At 47.4% G+C, this 24,689-nt stretch overlaps 4 protein-coding genes across 8 annotated transcripts in view; 1 reads left to right on the plus strand and 3 right to left on the minus strand.

Annotated features, from left to right (window-relative positions):
* LOC114791243 (sodium-driven chloride bicarbonate exchanger-like) overlaps positions 1-1,401 on the minus strand; it is a 30,774-nt gene extending 29,373 nt beyond the window's left edge. For 2 of the 4 annotated variants that reach the window (XM_028981907.1, XM_028981908.1), the window contains exon 1: positions 1,060-1,401. In XM_028981907.1, coding sequence (XP_028837740.1) covers positions 1,060-1,350 — 291 coding nt within the window. In that variant the 5' untranslated portion in view covers positions 1,351-1,401. The remainder of the gene's footprint in view (positions 1-1,059) is intronic. The other 2 variants (XM_028981909.1, XM_028981912.1) reach the window with 2 other exon arrangements.
* A 4,636-nt stretch (positions 1,402-6,037) lies between these two features.
* Positions 6,038-13,319, plus strand: LOC114790611 (adrenodoxin-like). The gene is made up of 4 exons (XM_028980818.1): positions 6,038-6,319; positions 8,124-8,248; positions 11,465-11,594; positions 12,898-13,319. Exons 1-4 carry the CDS (start codon positions 6,183-6,185, stop codon positions 13,001-13,003), a joined length of 498 nt encoding a protein of 165 aa, XP_028836651.1. The 5' UTR covers positions 6,038-6,182; the 3' UTR covers positions 13,004-13,319.
* Positions 13,320-14,203: 884 nt separating this feature from the next.
* On the minus strand, positions 14,204-24,308 carry LOC114790609 (rho GTPase-activating protein 20-like). Of its 2 annotated transcripts, none has more exons than XM_028980812.1 (15): positions 23,774-24,308; positions 22,824-22,909; positions 21,905-22,075; positions 20,501-20,650; positions 20,278-20,319; positions 20,126-20,210; positions 19,979-20,056; positions 18,637-18,703; positions 18,340-18,525; positions 18,085-18,263; positions 17,655-17,819; positions 17,227-17,342; positions 16,938-17,127; positions 16,342-16,453; positions 14,204-16,258 (listed from the first exon to the last, which is right to left on the minus strand). In XM_028980812.1, exons 1-15 carry the CDS (start codon positions 23,846-23,848, stop codon positions 14,778-14,780), a joined length of 3,183 nt encoding a protein of 1,060 aa, XP_028836645.1. In that variant the 5' UTR covers positions 23,849-24,308; the 3' UTR covers positions 14,204-14,777. The 2 variants fall into 2 exon arrangements, with proteins under 2 accessions (XP_028836645.1, XP_028836643.1); XM_028980810.1 differs by having other exon boundaries at positions 18,085-18,266; positions 23,774-23,992.
* The window catches only part of LOC114790610 (paraspeckle component 1-like), a 35,592-nt gene continuing 34,932 nt past the window's right edge, over positions 24,030-24,689 (minus strand). Inside the window, exon 8 of the mRNA XM_028980815.1 lies at positions 24,030-24,046. The gene's annotated coding sequence lies outside the window, so the exon portion shown is untranslated. The remainder of the gene's footprint in view (positions 24,047-24,689) is intronic.

Here is a 24,689-nt window from a genome sequence, read left to right on the forward strand (position 1 = left end):
TCTTTCTGGATCTGTGGCAGTGATGCATTGTGGGTAGGCACAGCTGAGCTGGAACATTTTAAAGCCAGGTCCTCAAGGTCAACATAAGATGGTGTGTAGGTCACATGAGGAACTGCTGGACAGGTCCTACATTTTCAAGACTTCATGCCAAAACCATTGAAATGGTTTTATCCGCCAAAACGTTATCACCAGAGGACATGTTTCACCGTGTCACCGTGTGCTGCGCTGCAGTGTCTCACAATGACAATCACGTCACTAGCACCTTTACTCCCAGAACAGCCCTGAGCTTTCGAGAAGGTATCTACTGTGGTATCTGACACCAAGCCATCAGAAGGAAACCACAGATGCTTGCTTGGATTAAGATCTGGAGAAACTGGAGGTCCATTCTGGAGGCTGCTGAAAGGGGCCACTGCCACCTGTGAGTACTGTCAATACGAAAGGGGGGACATGGTTGTGAGGTTCTTGTAAGGTCCCCATTTCTTCCTGGGGTGCATGTTGATAACATGTCTTTCCCCAGGGCAGGATGAAACACCCAGCCACCCACGTGATGATCTTCCATTGATCTTGTAGGAGCTTTTTGGTGGCCACATGGGGGTGACAGGTCCACACAGAGCAAACATCTGACATTCTTCTATCAGAACCCCACGTGATCTTCAGCTTTTTGAGCAGCACGAGTCATGTCCACCCATGACCCGGTCATCAGTTCCTTGAACCATCTCTCGATACGTCCTGAGCACTATGGGAACATCTCACAAGAGCTGCAATTTTAGAGGTGGAGCATTTGGAGATCCAGCTGTGGACCTTCTTGAAGTTACAACTCGGAGAGGAAGATGTCCACCATAACCAGATAATCGATCAGCGTATTCTGTCTCATCATCTCCATCCTGCTCTGAAGTGTCCCCACCGAGGAGATAAAATGGCTGCTCCTCAGCACAGATCACCAGCTGCAGGCAGGAGGTTCTCCAGAAACCAGCCGCACCTGCTCTGGCCACCAGACGCCGCAGACATGGCGCTGCGTGGCGCGCCGCGAACAAAGAACGTAGAACCCGCGGATCTTACCGGCGGTGGCAGCAGCGGCTCCATCTGCGCTCCCTGGTCCTTCACGTCCATCTTCTCACCGCCACGCACGCAGACACAGACCCCTGCCGGCCTCGCGCAGGAATATGACCACGTGACGCGACGTGACGCGCGCCGGGGACGCGGGTTCGAGACGGGCAATAGAATAAAGGTAATTAGAATAAAGAGACCTGGTGGTGGCGGGATCGGAATCGCTGTTAATAACGTTTCTGTCCGCGCTGGAGAAAAGGAGGCCGCCAGCGCCCCCTGCCGCCCGAAACACGACATGAACATGGCGCCACATCTTCACCCTCCGCGTATTACGTTCCGCTATACTGCTGCACCAGAGGATTTATTCCTGGTGCGGTCATCTGGGCTGAGGGAACTAGGTGTGTGTGTGTGTGTATGTATGTGTATTTGAGTGTATGTGTGTATTTGAGTGTGTATGTGTGTATGTGTATTTGAGTGTGTGTATGTGTATTTGATAGTATGTGTGTGTGTGTTCTTGAGTGTGTATGTGTATTTGAGTGTATGTGTGTGTATTTGAGAGTATGTGTGTGTGTGTATTTGAGTGTATGTATGTGTATTTGAGTGTGTGTGTGTGTGTATTTGAGTGTGTATGTGTATTTGATAGTATGCGTGTGGGTGTGTTTGTATGTGAGTGTATGTATGTGTATTTCAGTGTGTATGTGTGTGTATTTACATTTACATTTACATTTACGGCATTTATCAGATGCCCTTATCCAGAGCGACTTACAATCAGTAGTTTCAGGGGACAGTCTCCCTGGAGCAACTTAGGGTTAAGTGTCTTGCTCAGGGACACAATGGTAGTAAGCGGGATTTGAACCCGGGTCTTCTGGTTCATAGGCGAGTGTGTTACCCACTAGGCTACTACCACCCTATTTGAGTGTTTGAGTATTTGAGTATTTGAGTGTATGTGTGTATTTGATAGTATGCGTGTGGGTGTGTTTGTATGTGAGAGTATGTATGTGTATTTGAGTGTGTGTGTGTGTGTGTGTGTGTGTGTGTGTGTGTGTGTGTGTGTGTGTGTGTGTGTATTTTAGTGTGTATGTCTTCCCTAACAGCTGATGATTTTGCCAACTTCTTCAAGATAAGATAAGATAAACCTTTATTAGTCCCACAAGTGGGAAATTGCACAGGGAAGATTGAACAAATCTGTCAGACATTCTCCACCACAAATCCTACTCTACCCTCTGAAGGTTCTACAACTGCTCTAAATCCATTTTCTAAGATCACATCTGATGAAATCATTCAGATTATATCTACAGGCCACCCAACCACCTGTCCAGTAGATCCAATCCCTTCAGCAATGTTCCGAACCATCTCCCCTGACCTCATCCCTTTCATTTCTTATATCACAAACAGCTCAATCTCATCTGGCCATGTACCATCTGCCTTTAAAACAGCCAGGGTTCTTCCAATCCTAAAGAAACCCACTGCTGATCCTACAGACATTAACAACTACAGACCAGTTTCCCTCCTCTCATTTCTTTCTAAAGTCCTTGAGCAGTGTGTCTACAATCAGCTATCACACACAACTCCTCTTCTCCTTTCCTCCCTCTGATCTACATGCTGCTTCCAAATTCTCTGCATGTCTAACTGACATCTCATCTTGGTTGGCAGCCCATCACCTCAAACTCAATCCCACCAAAACTGAACCAATATTCATTCCAGCAGATTCTTCACCACATCAGGATCTTGCTACCTGGACAACTCGCAGCTCTCTCCTTCAACAGCCTGCAAGCTTAACAATAGACAACCAACTCTCCTTCTCAACTCACATCAGCAATCTTTCCCGCTCATGTAGATTCCTTCTCTACAATATCAGACGAATCCGCCCTTACCTGTCAACCCAGGCCACCCAACTACTGGTTCAGTCCTTAGTAATCTCACGACTGGATTACTGTAACTCCCTTCTAGCTGGTCTACCACTATGTACCATCCCACCTCTACAACTCATACAAAATGCAACAGCACGACTGATCTTCAACCTTCCCAAGTTCTCCACACCGCCCCTCTACTACGTTCCTCCACTGGCTCCCAGTAGCTGCACGCATCAGGTTCTAAATACTGATGCTGGCCTACAAAGCCAAACATGGAGTAGCACCATCCTACCTCACAGCCCTTATTACACCCCGCACTGCACCTGGTATACTCCGAGCCTCCAGTACTGCTCACTGAGGATGTACTTCAGGATTTGCTGCGAATGATGAGAAGATTCGTTTTCAACAGGCACTATACAGTTGTATAGTTGAGAGAAATGCACCAGAACGACTGTCATCTCCGATTAATACTGTAATCTGTTCTGTTGCCAGTTTTTTTCCATTTTAAATTTTATATTAAAGCTTAAAGCTGAATTTTCTATAGATGTAATACAGAAGCTCTGTGTGACCATCACCAGCATTCAACATCCTCATCCTACTCCTTCACCTCCACCTCCTTCATTTTCTCCTCCTTCTCCACCTTGACCTCCTCCACCACCTTCTCCACCTGCACTCAGATCCAAGTTCTAACCAGGCACAACCCTTCTTAGCCTCCAAGATCAGACGAGATCAGCTGTTCTTTGGCTGGTGTAGTCGTTTGAAAATGTTTGACTTTTAAAGAGAAAAAAAGGGCGAGAAAATGAATCAAAGAGTGAAAATACCACCTGACACACTTTAGTACAAAACTAAAAAAACAATATAAAACAGTTCAACTTACATGATTTATCAAAAAGTTAAATCACATGGTATTCCAAAGCAATGTCCCATCCAAGTACTAACCGGGTTGGGAAAGGGTGGGAAAATGAATCAAAGAGTGAAAATACCCCCTAACTTACTAAAAAACTAACAAGGCGATGTAAAAAGTTCAACTTAAACAGTTTTTCAATAGTTACAGCTTCCGGCACCTGGTATTCCCAGGTAGTCTCCCATCCAAGTACTAACCAGGCCCAAGCCTTCTTAGCTTCCGAGATCAGACGAGATCGGCCGTTCTTCGGCTAGAATGTTTGACTTTTAAAGGAGAAAAAGGCATAAAAATGTATTAAAATGTGAAAAAAACAGAATTACATTAGTAATAAACTAACAACGCGATATAAAAAAGTTAAATCTTACAGCACCTGCTACTCCCAGGCAGTCTCCCATCCAAGTACTACCCAGGGTCAACCTTCCTCACCTCTTGAGATGAGACCGGCCGTAAGTAAGACTTGCTTGAAAAGCAAGTCTTACTTACGTCTTAAAGCTAACAAAGAGATGTAATAAGTTCAACTAAAATGTTATAGAATGCTAATGTAAGGCGCACCATCTACACACATATAGTTTTTATACTATAGCGTGCCTCTTCTAAAGCCAGGGCTCAAGGAGGAGTAGAAAAAACATAAATCAAGAACTCAGAGCTCGGCCCTCCCACAGAACCAAAAGAGTCCAAATGTCCATCAGCCGCCTAAAAAGGCGAAATGGTCCACTGAAAAAAAAAAGAAAACTGTAGGACAAAAACTCAAAAGCATCTACCCAGGTAGTATGATTTTTCCATGTAAATGTATGGTGTGATCTCCCGTGCTTATCTGTACCCTGGAACGAAAAAGGAAGTCACGGAGAGATCCACCTTCACTTCCACACGTTCCCTTCTCCTATGGCGCGACCTCTCCACTCAAAATGGTCTCAGTCAAAAAAACAACCCGAATCAAATACTGTATTCGGTTTCACTTCACTTTAAATAAAATAAACTACTGTTATCTCATCTTTTCTAAAGTTTCTGTATCCAGCGTGCTAACATGCTGCCGATCTCGTCCTCTCCCGTCACCTCTACTATCCTGACATTAGTGTATTACATATATAACATATAGAATAGTGTATAGTCAGGATAAAACCAACCTTTTCTCCACGTCTACTTTAACACCAACATGCTCATTTTTCAACATGCGTTTTAAAGAACTGCCGGCTCCATCGTCCACAGCTGACACCAGCTTTGGAGGCCACGCCCGGACACGGCCATCAAAATTTTGGTTTCTGGTTTAGACCATTTACTATCGTGCTGGGAACACCTTGAGGGTACCTGTTGAAGCAAGTGACCCGGGAGTCGAGTGGGGCAGTGGTGGCCTAGCGGTTAAGGAAGCGGCCCCGTAATCAGAAGGTTGTCGGTTCGAAGGTTGTCTCTATTCTGAATCTCTATTCTGCTCAGCTGCTCCTCTCCTCTGGCATTTAGGGCTTTATTAGGGCTTCATCCACAGATACATCCAGGTTAGAAAGAAAGTCTGTAAATTCACTGAGAAACTCGGAGTAAGGTCCAGGGTTCTATAAGTAATAATCAATGGAATAAACTTTTTATAATGATTTTTGGCGAGACTACATGGGTTATGTTGGTTAAATCTGTTCAAATTGGTCAGACAAAAGAGTTAAATCCATGTCCGGGTTTAGGGTTAGGGTTCTAAATGACTGCGACGCCACCTCCTCTTCCAGTTAAGCGAGGTTGGGGTACATATCTGTATCCAGGAGGACTAGACTCGTTTAATGCGACAAATTCGTTTTGTTTTAACCAAGTTTCGGTCAGGCACAGTACATCAAACCCCTGATCTGTAATAATTTCATTAATAATCAGCGTTTTAGGTGTGAGAGATCTTACATTTAAAAATCCTATTCTTATATCGGAGGTACTGGTGGTACGTTCAGTCGGAATGATGGTAATAACGGGTCATAAATTACTGAAACGGGAGGTTTTCAGTTGTACAATTTCACCCATTCCACGAAATGAACTAATTCAGCGACGATTCCATTCTTCCTCTTCATCCTTTCATCCTCTTGTCTTTTACCCTTTCACTGCTTTCCAAGCCAAAAACGTCCTTTTCTAGTTTAATTTAGTGACTGATTAAAAGTTGTTTAGAATACGTAACTCCTCCCACACACGTCTCGAAACAGGATCGACGCTCCCGAGGGTCATGCGTGATGACGTAGGCACGCCCACGTGGGCGAACGCTGCCCTGTGATTGGTGGACGCTGTGCTCCGTGCTGAGATCGGAACATGCGTGGTCCTGCGGTGGCTCCTCGGTGAACTCTTATCTTCTGCGGCTGGGCAGCGAGTCACCAGGAAGCGTCGTTTGTCTGAAGGGTTGGAGCAGCTGCGGTGCAGCCATGTCTCTTGTCTTCGCTGCTGGAAGGTTACTGAGCGGAGCGTCCCGAGTCGCCTGGAGGAAAACGTCCCTGTGCGGGGACCCGAGGAGGACCAGCGCCCGACAGATCTGTTCGCGACTCGTCACCGGAGCTCTGTGGTGAGAGTAAAAACGTCACCGTCGCGGTTCTACAGCGCCTAATAACCTTCATCAACACGCTCGCTAAGTAGGCCATACTTTAGCCAACAGTTCACCTCAAACAGTCCTGACGTTCCGCTGGGCCGCCGGTAGGGGGCAGCAGGGAGTTATTCTACCTCCATGTTCTCCTTACGTTCCGTCTAGAGAACCTTCAGGCTGGTTCCACAGTACTGACTTGTGGAATAGTAAAGTGGCACGATGTTGGGTTCAGGAGGCGAGAGGAGACCGGCTGTGTTGGACCGTGTACGGGTCTGCGGTACAATACTCACTATGTAATGCAGCTCTTTATGTCCAAGTGCGGCTTCTCCAGGTTCAAACCCCACCCTGAGCAGGACTCTTCACTGTCCCTGTAACGTGCACTGGAGAAAATCGTCCGGACTATAGAACCTGTTTGTGGTTCCGGAGGTCAGAGATGTTTGGCTGGTTCTACACGGCGCCTTAAAAACCATGTTTTGATGTCTGGGTTGTAGAACCTGTTTCTGGTTTGGAATATCAGTGCTGGGTGATACGTTCTTCACGGTGCTTTATAAGTGATGTTCTGATAAGGAGAAAAGAGAAATTCACCGTTCTGGGTCCCCTAAACACTGGCTTCACGTGGATGCAAGGCCAGATCACATTCTTGAGTGGACACGGCCTTAATCACGTTGCGTTGATGTTCCTGTGGGATGAACAATAATGCTCACCAATCAGATGTCAAGTTAAAGGTCCCCTACTATGAAAATGTGACCGAGTTCCTCTAGCCTGTCTATGGTCCTGCAGTTGCTAGAAATGGTGATGGGTGTAAAGAGGGTTTTGTTCTGCTTCACCGTTCAGAGAGCGGCGGCTCAGATGGTCGGATCTGGAATTTGTCCCCTCATGATGTCATAAAGGGAAAGGTAACCTCCCGTTTCTCATGCTTTCCCCGCCCCTCCCCTAAAATATTATTTTCACCGACCGTCATGGCTTCCAAACGTGAGAACTATTGCAGTTGCTCGGTGATTGGATGTAAAAATGAGCACGAATGTATTTTTTAGCTCCAGAGGGTTCGTTTTATTTTTTCTGGAAAAACACAGACACGACTTCCTTTTGGGGCAGCGGTGTCCTAGCGGTTAAGGAAGCGTCCCCGTAATCAGAAGGTTGCTGGTTAGAATCCCGATCCGCCATGGAACCACCGAGGTCCCCTTGATGAAGGTCCCGTCCCCACACACTGCTCCCCGGGCGCCTGTCATGGTTCCCACTGTCACCAAGGGTGATGGTTAAATACAGAGGACACATTTCACCGTGTCACCGTGTGCTGCGCTGCAGTGTCTCACAATGACTTGACTTTCGCTTCAATTCTGCACCAAGACGGAATTTCAGAAAGACTTCAGATACAGAATTAGGGGACACAAAGACCCAAATAAAAGCAACAAAAAAAACCCCCACATAGCGCAGTTCATATTTCACTGTAGATTTTAATACACATAGCATACTTAATACTGACTTTACAGCAAATCACAAATCAATCAGTCGACCAGTTCAGTAAGAGAAGAGAAACTGTGATACTGGTTCACATACTGTTGGGGCACCAGAATATAGACATTTACATTTACACCCCTTATCCAGAGCGCCTACAGGGACAGTCCCCCGCTGGAGACACTCAGGGTTAACTGTCCTGCTCAGGGACATGATGGTAGTAAGTGGGGTTCGAACCTGGTTCATAGGCGAGTGTGTTACTCACTATTTGTTAGATTAGGGTGACTAACGTGTGTGTGTGTGTGTGTGTGTGTGTGTGTGTGTTTCTTAGGTCAGAAAACAAGGTAACTGTGAACTTCATTAACCGTGACGGAGAGAGGATCACGGTGCAAGGTTCCCCTGGTGAAAGTTTGCTGGATGTGGTTGTGAACCAGGACCTTGACTTTGATGGCTTTGGTGAGAGATTTTTCCAATTTTTCCATAAATGTACATGCATCTTACACAAGAGCTTTAAAGTTCTCCTATAAAGAATTATACTTTTTTTTAGTTTATATCGGTCTGTGGTCAACAACATTTATTTCTTATTTAGCCTAAATCACATACAATATGTCTCAATGGGCTTTGACAGACCTGACAGTTAACACCCCCCACACATGACCTGCTGGGATCTGGGACCTTCTGTACAAAGCTCGAATTTCGTACCTCCATGTTGCTTCTGTGTTAATTTTCTACTTCTAGTTAGAACTCTGGCTGCAGCATTCTGTACTAGTTGGAGTTTACTCATGTACCTACTAGAACATCCAGACAGTAATGAGCTGCAGTAATCGAACCTTGATGTGATGAACGCATGGACCAACTTTTCTGCATCATGCATTGAGATCATGATTCTTATCTCTGCAATATTTCTAAGGTGAAAGAATGCTCTCCTCGTGATATTATCTACATGCCAATCGAACGAGACCTGCATCCATGAGGACGCCTAGATCCTTTACTTCAGTACTTGGTGAGATAGAAAGGCCATCCAGGGTTATGATGAAGTTAGACAGTTTAGGTTTGGTCCCCTAATTCTGTATCTGAAGTCTCCCGGTGCAGAATTACAGCCACTTTGATCCGGTCCCACAGTGAGATTTCCCAGGACGTGCCGTTGCACCGTCTGTAGCTTTAAATGCTAATGAGGAGGAGAGAGGCGGGACGATAATGTTTTAGGGGCGGGGTGGGAAATTCTGTGGGTGGAAAAAGGGAAGTAACCTTTCAATGGGCAGAGGTTTGTAGAAACTGAAATTGAGTTGAATATATTTGAATCTGAATGTATTACAATGCATCTGAATTCCAGAGAATTCAATGACAACTTTTTGCAATGCACAATTCGAGTCCGACTCGTAACATCACTCTTTTTCACGTTTATGACCGCTTTACACCAGGCTGTCTGTTGACGTGACCAACAGACAGTTACTACAGAACACTGGAGAATTTGTCTCATATTTAGGACTTTTGTCCCAATTAATTTTATGACAAAAGTTGTAAATATTTTGTTGAGGTTGTCACTGTGCTTTTTCGCTCCTGTCAAGACAGCCTTTTTTCTGGATACAAGAATACGAATTTATAAGAACTTATATTTTATCTCGGCCTGAATGTCTGAGCGACACCTCCAATTGAACCTATCCAGATTCTGATCTGAACTTTCAATTCAAACTGGCTCACTACTGTTAACACCCACGGCGTCTGCAAAAAGCCCTGGAGTTTGGATTGACAACGAACTGAGTCTGAACCATCATCACGTTCTCTAGATCTCCAGATCCTGCAGGTTCACTCTCTACAACATTCGCAAGATTCGGCCTTTCTTCCACAACAGGCTACGCAGCTCCTGGTCCAGGCAACGGTCATCTCTAAACTGGACTATTGTAACTCTCTCCTGGCTGGAGCCTCTGCAGTCACCATAAAACCCCTCCAGATGGTCCAAAATATGGCAGCCCGTCTCATCTTCAACCAGCCGAAACACCCCCACGTCCCGCCTCTTCTCACCTCTCTCCACCGGCTCCTGGTAGCTGCTCGCATCGAGTTTAAATCCTTGATGCTGCCTACAGGGCTGTAAACACACCAACACACTACTAGATACACTCCTGCACGCCCTCTCAGATCAGCACACGAAACCAGACTAAAAATTCCCTCTTCACGGGGTGTCCGATCCCAGTCAACTCTGTTCTCCTTTGTTGTCCCTGGCTGGTGGGACAACTTGTCCTGCTCCATTCGACTAGCCGAGACTACCACCACCTTTAAGAAGCAGCTGAAAACCCACTTGTTCAAAAAGTATTTCAGACGAGTCTAACACACACACAAAATAAAAATAAGAAAATTCATCTAGAACTTAACAATTCCCAGCATGTTCTATTCCTGACAAGTTATTCCTTAGCAGGACTCTTAGTTTTGTAACTCAAAATCTATAGAAACCGAACGAGAATTGCTGGTGTCCTCTTGTAAGTCGCTTTGGATAAAAGCGTCTGCCAAGTAAAGTAAAGTTATATCGCGTGTTTTCGCGTCTGTATGTGCAGGGCGACCAGATTAAAATGTGACCCAACATGGGCGTGTCCCGATAGACCATGACCGGCGTGCCCACATTGATTCCTTTTCGGCGAGTCTGTGGCGCAGCATCCCAAGTGCTGCTGCATTCTAGTTTGTGTCTCGAATCCCGACTGGTATCTTGTTTACGTATTTTTTTTACGTATCTCACGTACCCACATTTAGCCCCCAGTCAGGAAAGGGCATTAGTAAAAAAAATGGACACACGTAGACCTGCAGAGCTGTCGCAAACGTAGAAATGAGCGCTGTTGCTTTTCTCAGGGCCCCGGATTGAATTTGAATCGTATGGAAAAGCATCACACGCCTGGCTGTCCACTGCTCTGCCATCACAGGACATTACACCACAGAGACCCACTCTCGCTTCATGCATTGTGGGTCCCTGAGTGTAATTCTGTGTAGCTGGATGATTCTCTATGTGATGCATGGGACAAGTTACTTTGTCCCCATAACTAGTGGTCAGAACTATGGACAAGTGTGATGTGCAGGTTGTACTTGTCGTGCTTTAGTACAGGGTACTTATGTTCTGACAAAAGCTACACAAGCAACTTGAGAAAACTAGTCTCACTTGTTAAAACCAACGTCCACTATAAAATACTGTGAACTCGACAAGGATTCAGACAAAACCTATTGCACCAAATATTAATGTATAATGGGTGTCAAAACTGCAACACTTCAAAATAAATTGTTTATGCAACACCAATATATGCAACTAAAATGGTGTGATGCAGGGGACGACAACGTCACTGGTCTAAAAGCCACACGAGTGCTGTTAACATATGATGGCCAGTACTAAGAGTTAAAATGTGGTGCAATGTATGGATATTTTAATTAAGCACTATTGCACTATATGCACTATTCAATATAACATATATATTCTAAACCTTGAATTCCTTTGAAATAAGTAAAAAATGTAACTTCGCGAGAGGTAATCGTGTTTGAAATGTCTGCATTGAAATTAAATGATGTTCCACATTATCTGAAGTCTCATCTAAAAGTTTAGGACAAGTGCAGATATTACAGATGTAATTTTTTCATTTTCGCCCAGGTTATTTGAGGACTCATGTGTAGTTGGTCTCTATGTGTAATTTTGTGTAGGTGCGTGTGAGGGGACGCTCGCCTGCTCCACCTGTCACCTCGTCTTTGAGGAGGAGGTCTACCACAACTTGGGCCCAGTGACTGATGAGGAGCTGGACATGCTGGACCTCTCCTACGGTCTCACCGACACGTGAGTGACGCCTGCTATACAGGATGGTCACATGACCGGAGTCCCACATCGCAGTGGAGGGTGGGACTGATCCGATCATGAACAGATTAGTAGAACAGAGGGATTAGATCCTAAAGCCAGTTGTTTGTTGTGATGCTTCTCTAGGACATTCGCTGCTTTCTTTTGGTCCAAATCTTCTCAGAATGCCGTTCATGTTGTATAATAAGATCTGCACCATCTGCTAATGTGTGAATTTGGATTGTAACCTCCTCACCTAACAGTGTGAAAGAGAGTGAGAAGAAAGTAAATGTAAAAAACATAAAGGTTTTATTTTCAATATTTTCTTGTGAGAAATGAACATGGCTTCGATGCTGATCTCTGAGACCACACGTTCAGAATTGCTTAAAGATCTGTTCTGACGTGCCACAGATGAACATGCTGCTCCGGTTGGGATCTGACTGAACAATCTGTTCCAGGAAACACGTTTTTATATCAGATCTGCCAAGAAACATCCTGCTAGAACGATACCAATGTCTACTGTGTGTGTGTGTGGAGCCTTTTAACCCATAAAATCATAGAGGAATTTATTCTTCGACTCAAAGTGCTTCTGTTTTTTAGAGTTTGGCGTCTTGTCTGATCTATTCTATGGATTTAAAGTCTGGACGTACTGTATTTATTTAGGTCCACTGTACATATCTACAAACATATATTGTATGTGTGCATGCATAAAGGATTTTTTTTATTTATCTAAGTTTACATAGTCATATATATGCTTTTATATACTCAAATGCTCAAGAAATAAAGAGAACACTTAAACAACACGATTTAACTCCACTGTCAGTCACATTTTTGTGAAATCAAACTTAGGAAGCAACACTGATTGACAATCAATTTCTCATGGAATAGACAACAAGAGGAAATTATAGGCAATTAGCTGGACGTCCCCAATAAAGGCGCGGTCCTGCAGGTGGGGACCTGTGCTTTCTGGCTGATGTTTTGGTCATTTTTGAATGCTGGTGGTGCTTCCACTCTACTGGTAGCCTGAGACGGAGTCTAGAACACACGCAAGTGGCGCAGGTGGTGCAGCTCATCCATGATGGCACATCAATGCGGGCTGTGGCAAGAAGGTGTGTCTGTCAGCGTAGTGTCCAGAGCATGGAGGCGCTACCAGAACATCAGGAGACCTTACCTGCTAGGCAACCACTGCCCCAGGTTCACTGGATGCTGTGCTTGCTGTCTCAGTGACAAGAACCATCAGTTTCATAAATAACGTAATGCCACTAATATTTCTGACCTCCACACCCATGATGTTTTTTGCCCACAGGTCTCGCTTGGGGTGCCAGATCTGCTTGTCCAAGTCCTTGGACGGGATGACGGTGCGTGTCCCTGAGAGCGTGATGGACATCAGACAGTCTGGAGGTTCTGTGTAGACCCTTGTCCATCCTTTCACGACCTCTGCAGTTGACCAGACTGTGTAGATGAGGAAACTGCAGAGGATCTAGCCCTCGTATCCAGGCTCCTAATTACAATTAACAGACTTTATAGGATAAAATGTTTTAATGGAGACTAAAAATGTACAATGATTACTATTTATGTCCCAGCTGGCCTTTTATTTGAAATTGTTTAGGACAGTCGTCCAGTTCTCTCCACATGATTACTTGTTTGATGGGACAATATACATAATTCACTGATCCATCTATTTTTCTATAACTTAACAAAATAAATCGATCTTGTGTTTCGTTTTCAGTTCCTTCTTAAGATAAATCTTTATTGTCATTGGCACTGTTCACGGAACAATGGAATTTAAGGTGCCGTTTATTATCTGGGTTTGTGTTTTTGAAATGCATGATGTTATGGGAACTTCAGAACATCAGCTTCAGATCTTCCTGACCACAGAAGAGATTCTGCGTCTCCAGGATGATCGTCTTGATTGTCTGTGTGCTCCAGGCAGATGTGTCCCCTGGCAGGTCCTACAGTGACATTTGTGCAGAGTGTCGTAGGCTCGGTGGTGGTGAAGCTCTGATGTCACATGGTTAAAATGAAAGCTTGTGGGTGTTGGTGACCACTGCTGTTCATCTCCAGGAAAGGTCACCTTTGAAGACCTGGGCTTTTCTCACCAGGAGCCGGTAGATCTGCGTTCCACCCCCAGTCTCACCATCCACAGTTAGTGTACAACCGCAGTAAAGCTGCTCCTGAGCCACACCCATCAGCAGCAGCACTTGGTCATGTGACGCGGTAACCCGTGTAATACGGTAGGACGATATTTCAGCAGGTCAGAGGTCAGCGTCCCGTTCTGCATGAGGAATAAAACCAGCAGAAGAATGTTGGGTGGCTGCTGCCACAGGAACGTGGTCTGTTGCAGCAGAACAATTTTCTTACAAGATATCTAGTCAACAACAGACCCCTGAGGCAGTTCCACATTTACAGTAGAATATTCCAACAGAACGTTCTAGTTCTGCAGTCTCGATCCCCGTCTGCCACACAGCAGTTCCAGACCTTTCTAGGTCAGAGGGTTTTATTATGTGGCTTAGGTGGGATTTCAGGGTTTTTATAGGTTTGTACAATGTTCTAAAAGCGTCAGTGTTGATGTAGTAACATGGATATGTTCTTCCAAAGAGAACAAGCAACACTTTCTGTTTCACTCATTTATGACAATTCCAATCGTCACAGGTCATTTTCATATGCGGCGTACAGGTACAAATACAGATACAGAGCAGACGAACTCGTCCAATAAAAATCTTCAGCATTCTTCCTGAACGCGAGAAATATAAATATATAGATTTATATATACTGTACAATACGCCACATCTATAAGCCTTATAAACACGCGTACCTACGCATACTCCACTCCTCACATTCGTTCTTGCAGAACATCCTCGGACACACCGAATATTATTTATTCTACCACGAGAGAGTAGTAAGCTGTGCAATATGGCGCTTCATCCACACCCTTCATAATAACCGAACAACAATCGTTTCCAACATGGTCAGTAATGCTCGACTAATTCTGGCGAGGTGTTATAATAAAGAATACACGAAGCTGATGAGAAATAAAATCCTCCTTATTACTATTCCAAGTTCACTATGTGCAGAACTAATATCAGAAGAAGAATTATTTTAAACGTCCACACGTTTGGAGGGAGAAAATAAAGGGTTCGAATGGAAGAGGCCGCCATGATGCTGTGGATCTTGAAGAACGTTCCTTCAAACGTAAGACTCCTCTGCGAACAGCATCTGGTCCAAGTTGTCCAGCCTGGGATCACTGCACCTCCTCCTCCACTCTCGTTTCCCTCGAACGAGGGCGAGCGCCACTTCCTGACTCCGCGTGAAGGAGCTACTGGGGTCGTGGAGGCAGTTCGAGGAGAAATAGTCCCTTACGACCTTCGTGGTGGAAGGTGACAGACAAATCCTGGCCTTGGGGGCCTGGGGACATGGATCCACATCTGAGACCTTGAGTCCACGGCCGTGTCTCTCCTGCTGCCGCAGGGCCCTCTGGTGAAGTCGCTCCAGATCCAGCGTTCTCTCCGGGTCCAGGCCGGCCCCGCCCGGTTCTGATGCCCGGCGCGGGGCTGCCGGATCCTTCTCCTTGCCGGGAATCAGGGAATGGGATTTCTGGCCGTAAAACATGGAAGGAGGCAGCTTCACTGTCTTCTGCAAGACCTTCCTCTCCTGCTCAGCCTGCTGGCATGAAGGAGGGCTGCTGGACATCTGCCTGGGACCTGGATCAGACACCAGATAGGTAGATTGTCTCTGGAGTGGACAGGAGTCCACGTCCTCTCCGTCCAGGCCGAGCTTGTCCTGCTGGTGCAGTGAGAGTCTGCGGTCACGTTTCAGCCAGGTGTTTGGGTGCAGCCCATGGCTGTTTCTGATGTGGCTCCAATTGAAGGTCTCCTTTGCAGAGGAGCCTCTCGGTGAAGAAGCTGAGAGCCCTGGGGAGCAGACAGATGCCTGTGTGGGAGAGCGTGGTGAAAGGGGTCCCGGTGAACATGGGGAGATGTTCCCAGAGGCTTTTAGGTTTCCCTCAAAGACAGGACAGGAAGTGGAGAAATCAGTGGAATGTTGAGAAAAGGCACTGTCCAGTGAGCTCACAGACGAGCGTGTTGGGGAAGCCGATTGGGAGCACAGGCTGGAGAAACTGGTGTTCAGGTCCAACGGTGGTGGCTTCCTCGTCTGCATCTTCTTCTTCCATGAGCTTCCTGGAGCACCTGCTGCTCTGCTCTTCTCAGTTGGGTTGGCTGGTACTTCAAGCTGTAGGACACCGAGTTCCTTGGCAAAGACGTTGTCAAAGTCACTGCCGACCAGAAGGTCTGTTGATCCATCATAGCTGCCTTTTCTGTCTTCGTGTCGCTCCAGGCGCTTGGCAGGGGAAGACGTGGAGATCCTGACGGATGGTTCAGAAGAGCGGCGCCACCGACGGCTGCCCTGAAGGTAGGTGGCCGTCGCCTCAACAGGGGCGGGGCCAAGCGCGGGCGAGGCCTTTGCAGGACGTGCCAGAGCCGGGGCGGGACCTGCGTCGGGCTGGTCCAGGTCACAGTCGCTCAGGGTGATGACGGAGTCGCGACTTTGAGAGTCCGGCTTTCCTCTGGGCCGCTGGAAGGCCTGGAAGGGAGAACCGGACTCATCGTTGTCCAGCTCGTTTTCCAGGCTGTCGTAAGAGGAGTCGGTCATCTGGTGGGACGACATATCTGGGGACGGAAAGAGGAGCGAGAAGCAGCCAGTCAGTCACCGCGAAGCCTCTAGACGAATTCCGCTTCTGCTTTATGCTCACCAGCTCCATGGTCGCTGCTGCACCTCGGTGGAAATCCTCTGAAGAGAGCCGTGAGATCTTCTCCCATGACAGCCTGACAGTTCTCCACCATCAGCTGCACCAGACCACAAACCTACAAAGCGGCACAAGCGCCTCCAAATCGTAAGAAAGGAAAAAGTTTGCCGGCTGCTGCTGAAAAACCCGGGAATCCTCCATTAAAGCAGGTAGAACGTGCAGGAACACGGTCGTTATCATCTACTTATCATGAGCAGGTAATGGAGAAACAACCCAGTTCTGACCAAACAAGCATCTGATTGTGGGTGGTGGACAGGCCTGCTGGTAGATGTGCGAGACGGCGTCCCTACTGTCTCTCCTGTGGTCTACAAACATCACCGCACAAAGCCAGCAAACAAAACCGGCAGAGGATCAGCGGGTGGTGAGAACAGAGCTGACCTCAGGAATCTGGAGGAAATGCTTAAAATATTTCCCAGAGACACACGAGCGCTAATAAAACCAACATCAACACCCAACGCGGACAAAACGTGGGAAAATCGAGCAAGTCTGTCAAGTGTTTCCATGCAACCGAACCCGAGGACACGCAGACAGGACCGACTCACCTTCATGGCGCTAGCACCTTCCATTTCAGGGCTGCTGGCGGCAGGGGCAGAGAGCATGCTGGGAGCGATGCAGACCGACAGGTTGAAGGCGTTCATCTGGTTGTCATGGGCGTGGAGCTGGATGCGGTGCAGAATGGCCAGCATGTGCTTCAGAAGCAGGAGGTTCTCACTCGGCAGGCAGGCCACCAAGCTGCACAAAAGGTCAGAGGTCAAGGTCATGAGCCCCCACCACATGGATGTCAATGGTGGAAACGACGCTCTACCACATAGTCAAGTCTACTGTCTCTACCTCTGAACCGCCTCCAGCTGGCAATGCTCCTCTTCAGCAGGACCATCCATGGCACCCATCCACTGCCCATAGAGATCAGATGAGAGAAGGCTGCCTGGAATGTTCCGCAGGAAGTCCTGGGATTATGAGATTTCCCTCTGTCAGTACATTTCATTCATTTGGATGAATTTTGACTATAAAATGTGTGACACCCAGAGGCACAGACATTACAAATATGAACTGTACCTCTTCATCCTTATCATAGAATAGCACCATAAGGTAGGTACCACCATACCAGTAACACTGTCAGAAGATTGGACATGGACACAATGCCAGTCCTAGAACATTGTCCATCCCACCCTCTGCTCCACAGGCGTTCCTGCCACCCTACACTGAATTACAGGACTTCTACAAAGTCCACGTTAAGATGCAGTCCTGAAAACGCCTACCTTCAGCACAGCGGCAATGACAAAGATGGATTCATGGACCAGGGAGACATCTGGGGACCCTGTGTCTATCCTGTCCCTCAGGTCCCGACAGGCTTTGGCCCCTGCTGAGCGCCGGAAGATGCCCCTCGTAAACGGGGCCTCCTGGTACAAAAACACCAGAATCTCCTGCACAAAAACAGGGGACATCACCTGACTTCCTTTACATTTACATTTCCGTCATTTACCAGACGCCCTTACCCAGAGCGACTTATAACCAGTAGTTACAGGGACAGTCCCCCCCTGGAGACACACAGGGTTAAGTGTCTTGCTCAGGGACACGATGGTAGTAAGTGGTGTTTGAACCTGGTTCATAGGCGAGTGTGTTACTACCACCCTATGTGCAGGAATAGCAGTAAATGGGGTCGTGCACGACGCCAGTTTCGCTATTTACCATGATTGGCTTGGGCAAGGCGTTGTCCTGGCACACGGCACTGAGCGGCTGTCCAAAAAGCTGCCCGGGGCAGGGGAGGGTGGGTGACGGAGGCAGGTCATCCAGCTGAAGGGTGGAGCCACGCCAGAAAGCCCAGCTGATGAGGGAACGTCTCCTTTTGAAAGGCTTTTGGCCTGCCTCTGCTGGAAAGAGAAGAATTCAGACTGGAGGCCACAGTCACTGGAGGTCACTGCACATGCATCAAAAGCAGCTGACCAGTGAAAGACTGTCCCACGTCCACCCGACTTGGCTTGAGGACAAACTGGCACTGGGTGTCATTCTCCAGCTGAGCGAAGATCAGCTCAGCCTGCAGCTCTGGAGGATCGCTGGGCTCCTGAGGGCTGGTCTGGGGGACAGGTTCTCTCATGTGGCTCATCTGGATGCTGTAGGGAAACTCATGGCCTGCGGCCAATCAGAGCGAGACGTCAGCATGTCACCTGACACTCAGCACGGGAATCTGATATTTGCACAAAATGACTAGATGCCAAATGTTTGGTTGAAATGCCGACTCACCAATTAGAGGATAGGGGGCGTTGTCTCTCTTGGAACTCACCCAGAGCTGGAAGTCCTTCACACAGCCCTGTAAAAGAGACGAGCTTCAGCACAGAGAAGCACGCCCACCCACGTGGAGCCATGTTGCCTGATGGCATCACAGCGGCGCCCCCCCACGCTGAGGTTCATATCCAGCCAAGGAATGTGCATCATGTAGCGATACAGAAATCATTCGTAATAATGTACATTCCACCCAGAGCTAATTAGAAATGGAATCGGCCCGAAAAAGTTGGGCAGGAAACCGACAGAATTCGTCCTGAACCCTAGAAAAATCTGACCCGACAGGTACATCTTTGTTAACTACATGGTTTGTTTGATATAAAGGTCCCCGATTATGAATTTTCTTTTGCTTTTATATCGCCGTTATTGTCCCCTAATTGTTGGGGTGTCAACTGTAGGGCCTGTCAAAGCCCATTGAGACATACTGTATGTGATTATTGGCTGTATAAGAAATAAATGTGGTTGTTGACATTGAATTGTTCTAATTTCATGTTATTTTGCATATCCTCAGACTGCGAGTTTTATGCTTTTTCATTTTTTTATGACTAATGTCTGTTCTAATGGAGCAACGGTACCAAATGACTGCATACTTAAAACTGACAAAAAATTCATTTTAAAGTGAAGTGATTGTATTATGATGCACTGCAGCCCAGCACACGGTGCACACAGTGAAATGTGTCCTCTGCATTAACCATCACCCTGAGTGAGAAGTGGGCACCATGACCGGCGCCCGGGGAGCAGTGTGTGGGGACGGTGCTTTGCTCAGTGGAACCTAAGTGGCACCTTGGAGGATCAGGGATTTGAACCGGCAACCTTCTGATTACGGGGCCGCTTCCTTAACCACTAGGCCACCACTGGCCCCAAATGAACCAAATACAGAATATGGAATAACAAAAATAATAATCTACAGGGTGGGCGTTTTATGTGGATCCACCTTAATAAAATGGGAATGGTTGGTGATATTAACGTCCTGCTTGTGGCACATTAGTATATGTGAGGGGGCAAACTTTTCAAGATGGGTGGTGACCATAGTGGCCATTTTGAAGTCGGCCATCTTGGATCCAACTTTTGTTTTTTCAATAGGAAGAGGGTCATGTGACACATCAGATTTATTGGTAATTTCACAAGAAAAACTTATTATTTACAAGTTTCTGACCACTTATAAAATGTGTTCAATGTCACCAACCATTCCCATTTTATTAAGGTGTATCCATATAAATGGCCCACCCTGTAGATTCATGTCTCTAGAACCATGAACCAGCAGACAAGCATCAGAGCACCACGTCCGTAACGTCACACTTACCATGATGCCAAACTGCTGCAGAGCCAGGCGGGTGACCTCTTGTGCATTGTCCGTGTTACTCACTGCGAGAGTCTTCACCTGCAGGGAGAGGACAGGCTGAGACTTGGTCACCAGGACCCGGTCCTCAGCACCAGCCGCTACCTTTACCTGGGCACACCTGGCAATGTCCTTCACAAAGACCTTCAGGGGAATGGTCTTTGGGGCGTCCTTCTCCTTCTCCTCTCTGATCCGGCTGCAACAAAAGGACAGCGTTGTCACGAGATCTGTGTGGGGACGGAGGTGGGAAAGCAGCGTTTTACCTTCTAATGAGGGAAAGCCACTTCTCCTTCTGTTCCACAGTGCTGCTCATTAAAGCAGAAAGGAGCTGAGTTAAGAACGAACATCCTTCTGAGCTGAACCACCAAAACCGCGCAGCTTTTCAGATTTAGGACAGATTATCCGTGCAGGAGAACCTTGGACTGATGAAGTAAATTCACCGCAGGTTTCCACCTTGTGGGACCCTGAGGGCAGGGACATGCGTACCTGAACGTGGCCACACAATTGCAGGTGGGCCAGCCGATGACAAAGCTCTTCTCGGGGCTGCAGCTGCCCTCACACACCTCCTCCATCCAGCCCGCCGACCACATCTCACACACACGCACCTGGACCTTCAGTTTAAAGTAGGTGGACGACCTGAGAAGGACACGATGCTTTACACACAAAACACCCAGCACAACCCGTACGGTCCTACTGACCTGACCGCTCACGCTACACGGCCAGTACCAACACATCGGAAGTTCATTTACATTTTATCCAGAGCGACTTACAGTCAGTAGTTACGGGGACAGTCCCCCCCTGGAGACACTCAGGGTTAAGTGTGTTGCTCAGGGACACGATGGTAGTAAGTGGGGTTTGAACCTGGGACTTCTGGTTCAAAGTGTGTTTTAAAGTACTCAGTGACTGAGCTGGAAGTTCATTCCACCACCGAGGGGCCAAGATGGAGAAGAGTCTAGATGAGCGTCTTCCTTTGACCTTCAGAGATGGAGGGACCAGGCGAGCAGTACTGGAGGCTCGGAGTATACCAGGTGCAGTGCGAGGTGTAATAAGGGCTGTGAGGTAGGATGGTGCTACTCCATGTTTGGCTTTGTAGGCCAGCATCAGTATTTTGGACCTGATGTGAGCAGCTACCACCACCGGCAAGAGTAGCCACCACTGAGTCGGCCTTGTGTTCGCACCGCGGTCAAAGTTGGTGGAATTTGACCGCTGCGTGCGGGCTAGCGTACGGTCGAAACCGCACACAAACCGGGAATGTCTGACCGGGGATTCAGAAGTCCACCTTTTTTAGGAAGAAGCTGGAACCCCACAGCAGCGCAGCGCGTGCCGCGTTCAGGCTGAAAGCGGCGCCTCATTTGACGTCTGGACCAGGACGTTTCTGTCACATCAGTGCCGCTCCTGACTGGACAAACCGAGCATCCACGCGTCTGAACGGGACCGTAACTCTCGTAATGATGGCATGGAATCGTGAGGCCACCTGATACGGCTGTAAAGTATGAAGTGTGGGAGTCGAGCCGCCACGTGATTGGCCGGCGGGGCTGCAGGTCACATGACGCCAGATGTAGGTCAGGAGGAGGACGCTCAGGCTTTGATCCCGGCGCTGGATTAGATTGAGTTAATTGGCCCTCTGGGTGGTAATTACAGAGAGGATCTCTGGGTCGGGAGGACATGTGGTCCACCGGGTTTTGGTCCCTCTGAGCGCCGCTCTGTCTGCTGAAGTGACAGTACGACGCGTTACAGTCACGCGCCACGCTGACATTTAACAACTCGCAGAGGAAATAAAATAAAAATCCTCTTGGTCACTTTTCCAGAGGCCCGTAGGACGGAAAAACGTGGTATTTCCGAAGTGAATTTGCGGTGACGGGAACATGTATATAATAGATCAAGACGTACTTGGCCTTGGTGAGGAGGAGGATGTCGGTGAAGAGGAAGAGGTGCCTCTCCTGGGTCTGCAGGCCGGTCTTCAGCTGGACGTAGGTGTGGGCGATGAAGGAGCGCGAGGGCGTGAGGAAGGACTGGACCAGGAGACAGGTCTCAGGGCTGACCGGCGACAGGCAGTTCTCCCTTCCAATAACAATTCGCATTTTAATATTTATTTTCATGTTACACCAGGATATGCAAATGAGCACATTTAAAATCATTTTTTCTGATCATCTAGTGATAATAGAAAATGCTGAATTCAGGAATCAGGGGATCATGGGAAACACAGGGCTGACCACACCCTCTGGTGACGCTTTAAGAAGGGTGTCCATGTCTGGGGACAGCCAGGTGTATTTATAGCCTGGTGATCCTGGTGAGAGGATTAATATCTGCGTGAGGAGGTGGACGAAGACGCTCACAGGCAGCGTAATCATCAGATTTTCATTACAAGTCCCTCCAGAATCCTTCAACAAACACTTAACATCACGGCTTCCTGCAGTGGGAGGGAACCTTGTGGAGATCCCATTTACAGCCAACCACCTGCAGACTGGAGATGAGAAGTCGACTCCTGTTACCTCCTCATGGCGACAGAAAGAAGCTCCGGCACAGCACACGGTGCACACGGTGAAATGTGTCCTCTGCATTTATCCCATCACCCTGAGTGAGCAGTGGGCACCATGACAGGCCCCGGGGAGCAGTGTGTGGGGACGGTGCTTTGCTCAGTGGCACCTCAGTGGCACCTTGGCGGATCGGGATTTGAACCATCAACCTTCTGATTACGTGGCCGCTTCCTTAACCGCTAGGACACCACTGTCCCACTTCACTTTCATTTCATTAAAACTGACCCTCATCAGCCCCTCCAGACATCTGGTCTCTCTGCAGTCCCACGTACCTGGAAATGGTCCTGGAGCGAGCGAGGGCCTTGCTGATGACCAGCGTCGGGGCCGACTGCCGGCGCTGCATCAGCGACTTCATCCGCTGCGCCGGAGGGGACAGGGGGACAGGACATGAGAATCAGTGACAGTGACGCCTGACAGACAAAAATTCCAACTCTGCACCGTTACGCAAGAGTTGAAATGGCTGCACCGTGTCAAGTAATGGAACTGATGCGAAGCGGCGCCCAACAACCAGCAATCGACAATCTGAAGGTGATGTTGGGGACACAGCGTCACACGTCCTCTTTTATAGTCTGTGCTGGTTTTAAACTTTTAGTTTTAGTGTATATATATAGACGTACGTTTCTACTTCTGGATTCTAAATGCTTCTTTTGATTGATATAGTCTAATAATACTGGATTTATCAGCCATAATAACCAAAAATGCTTTTTCATCTTCTCCTGCTCTTCATCTCATGATACGAGCAGGAAGCTGACAGATGTGAGCAAAATTATTACCCAGCACGTCCACCCATTTAATCAGCTTATTTTCTGCAGGGGTCGTGTGGTGACATGGACGGGGACTAAATGCAGAGGCGTTCAGGGCCCGTGTGACACGGAACACGAACACATCAATATTCCACCAATTAGCAGCCTTTTTCTCTCCAGCTTTTAAAATCCATAGATTCCAAAACCAACAAAGGACGATGGGAGATCGAACCCTAAAACCAGAGGTCAGCACATATCCACTCCAGCCTGAGGAGGTCCACCAGCAGGGGGACGCTGGGATCTGAGTTCTGCTTCATGCCAGAGGTGAAATAAGAAGAAATGTTCCAACAATAACCTCTGGCTACCGCTGGATCCTGGAAATAACTCCACACAAACATGGAATTATGCTGGACTCTGAGCTCAGCTATCAGAACTCCTCTTAAAGGAGAGGAAGGTGATCTGCAAGATGAACTTCTCACCTTCCTGCTGGAATCTCCTGGTGCTCCCCGCCGGTGGCTGAGCGCGTCCTGCTGCTGCGGGGACATGGTTTCCATTCAGACTGCAGATGGAGGCGTCACGTCTCGTCCCTCACATGTCCTGACAGACAGCGGGACAAGTGACTGTGTCCGACCGTGTCGCCGCGCTGCATCTGTCTGGGTGGAGGACGCCGCTGCGCTCCTGGGTCCTAAAGAGGACGGAAGGTCTCCAAAGCGCAGAGCGCAGAGCGCACACTCACACGGGCGTGTTCCGATCTTTAAATCATTACAGATGGGAAAAAGAGATGAATTTAGTAAATGTAACACAATTATTTTATATATATACATATAAAAAGATGATTTACATCAGTTCCTCCCGCCTACTGGGGATTTTCAAGCACAGCTTCCTCCTGTTCAACTATCAAAAGGATCTGGTAACGTTTTACATTTACGACATTTACAATCAGTAGTTACAGGGACAGTCCCCCCCTGGAGACACTCAGGGTTAAGTGTCCTGCTCAGGGACACGATGGTAGTAAGTGGGATTTGAACCTGGGACTTCTGGTTCGACTGTGTTAGCCCACTAGGCTACTACCAGCCTGGTTAAATATGCCATGTCAATTTATAATCTCCACCTGTTCATAATGACGTTGTATTTGCACATAAAAGTGAACCTGAAGTCTACATCACATGAGTAACATGTAACAAATATAAGTAGATTAATAAATTGATTAATAAGTAGATTAATAAATAGATTAACCAACATAACACTAAAGACATAATAAAAAACCGTAACTATTCGTGATGTAAGCATTAATAAATCAAGCTGAAAATGTCATACTCCGGAAATGAAAAAATTGGCATGACAGAAACTGAATATTATGTTTTTTAAACAATCTTATGTGAATTAAATATTTAT

The sequence above is a fragment of the Denticeps clupeoides genome, chromosome 5 (genome assembly GCF_900700375.1).
Source record: "Denticeps clupeoides chromosome 5, fDenClu1.1, whole genome shotgun sequence".
Lineage (NCBI taxonomy): Eukaryota > Metazoa > Chordata > Actinopteri > Clupeiformes > Denticipitidae > Denticeps > Denticeps clupeoides.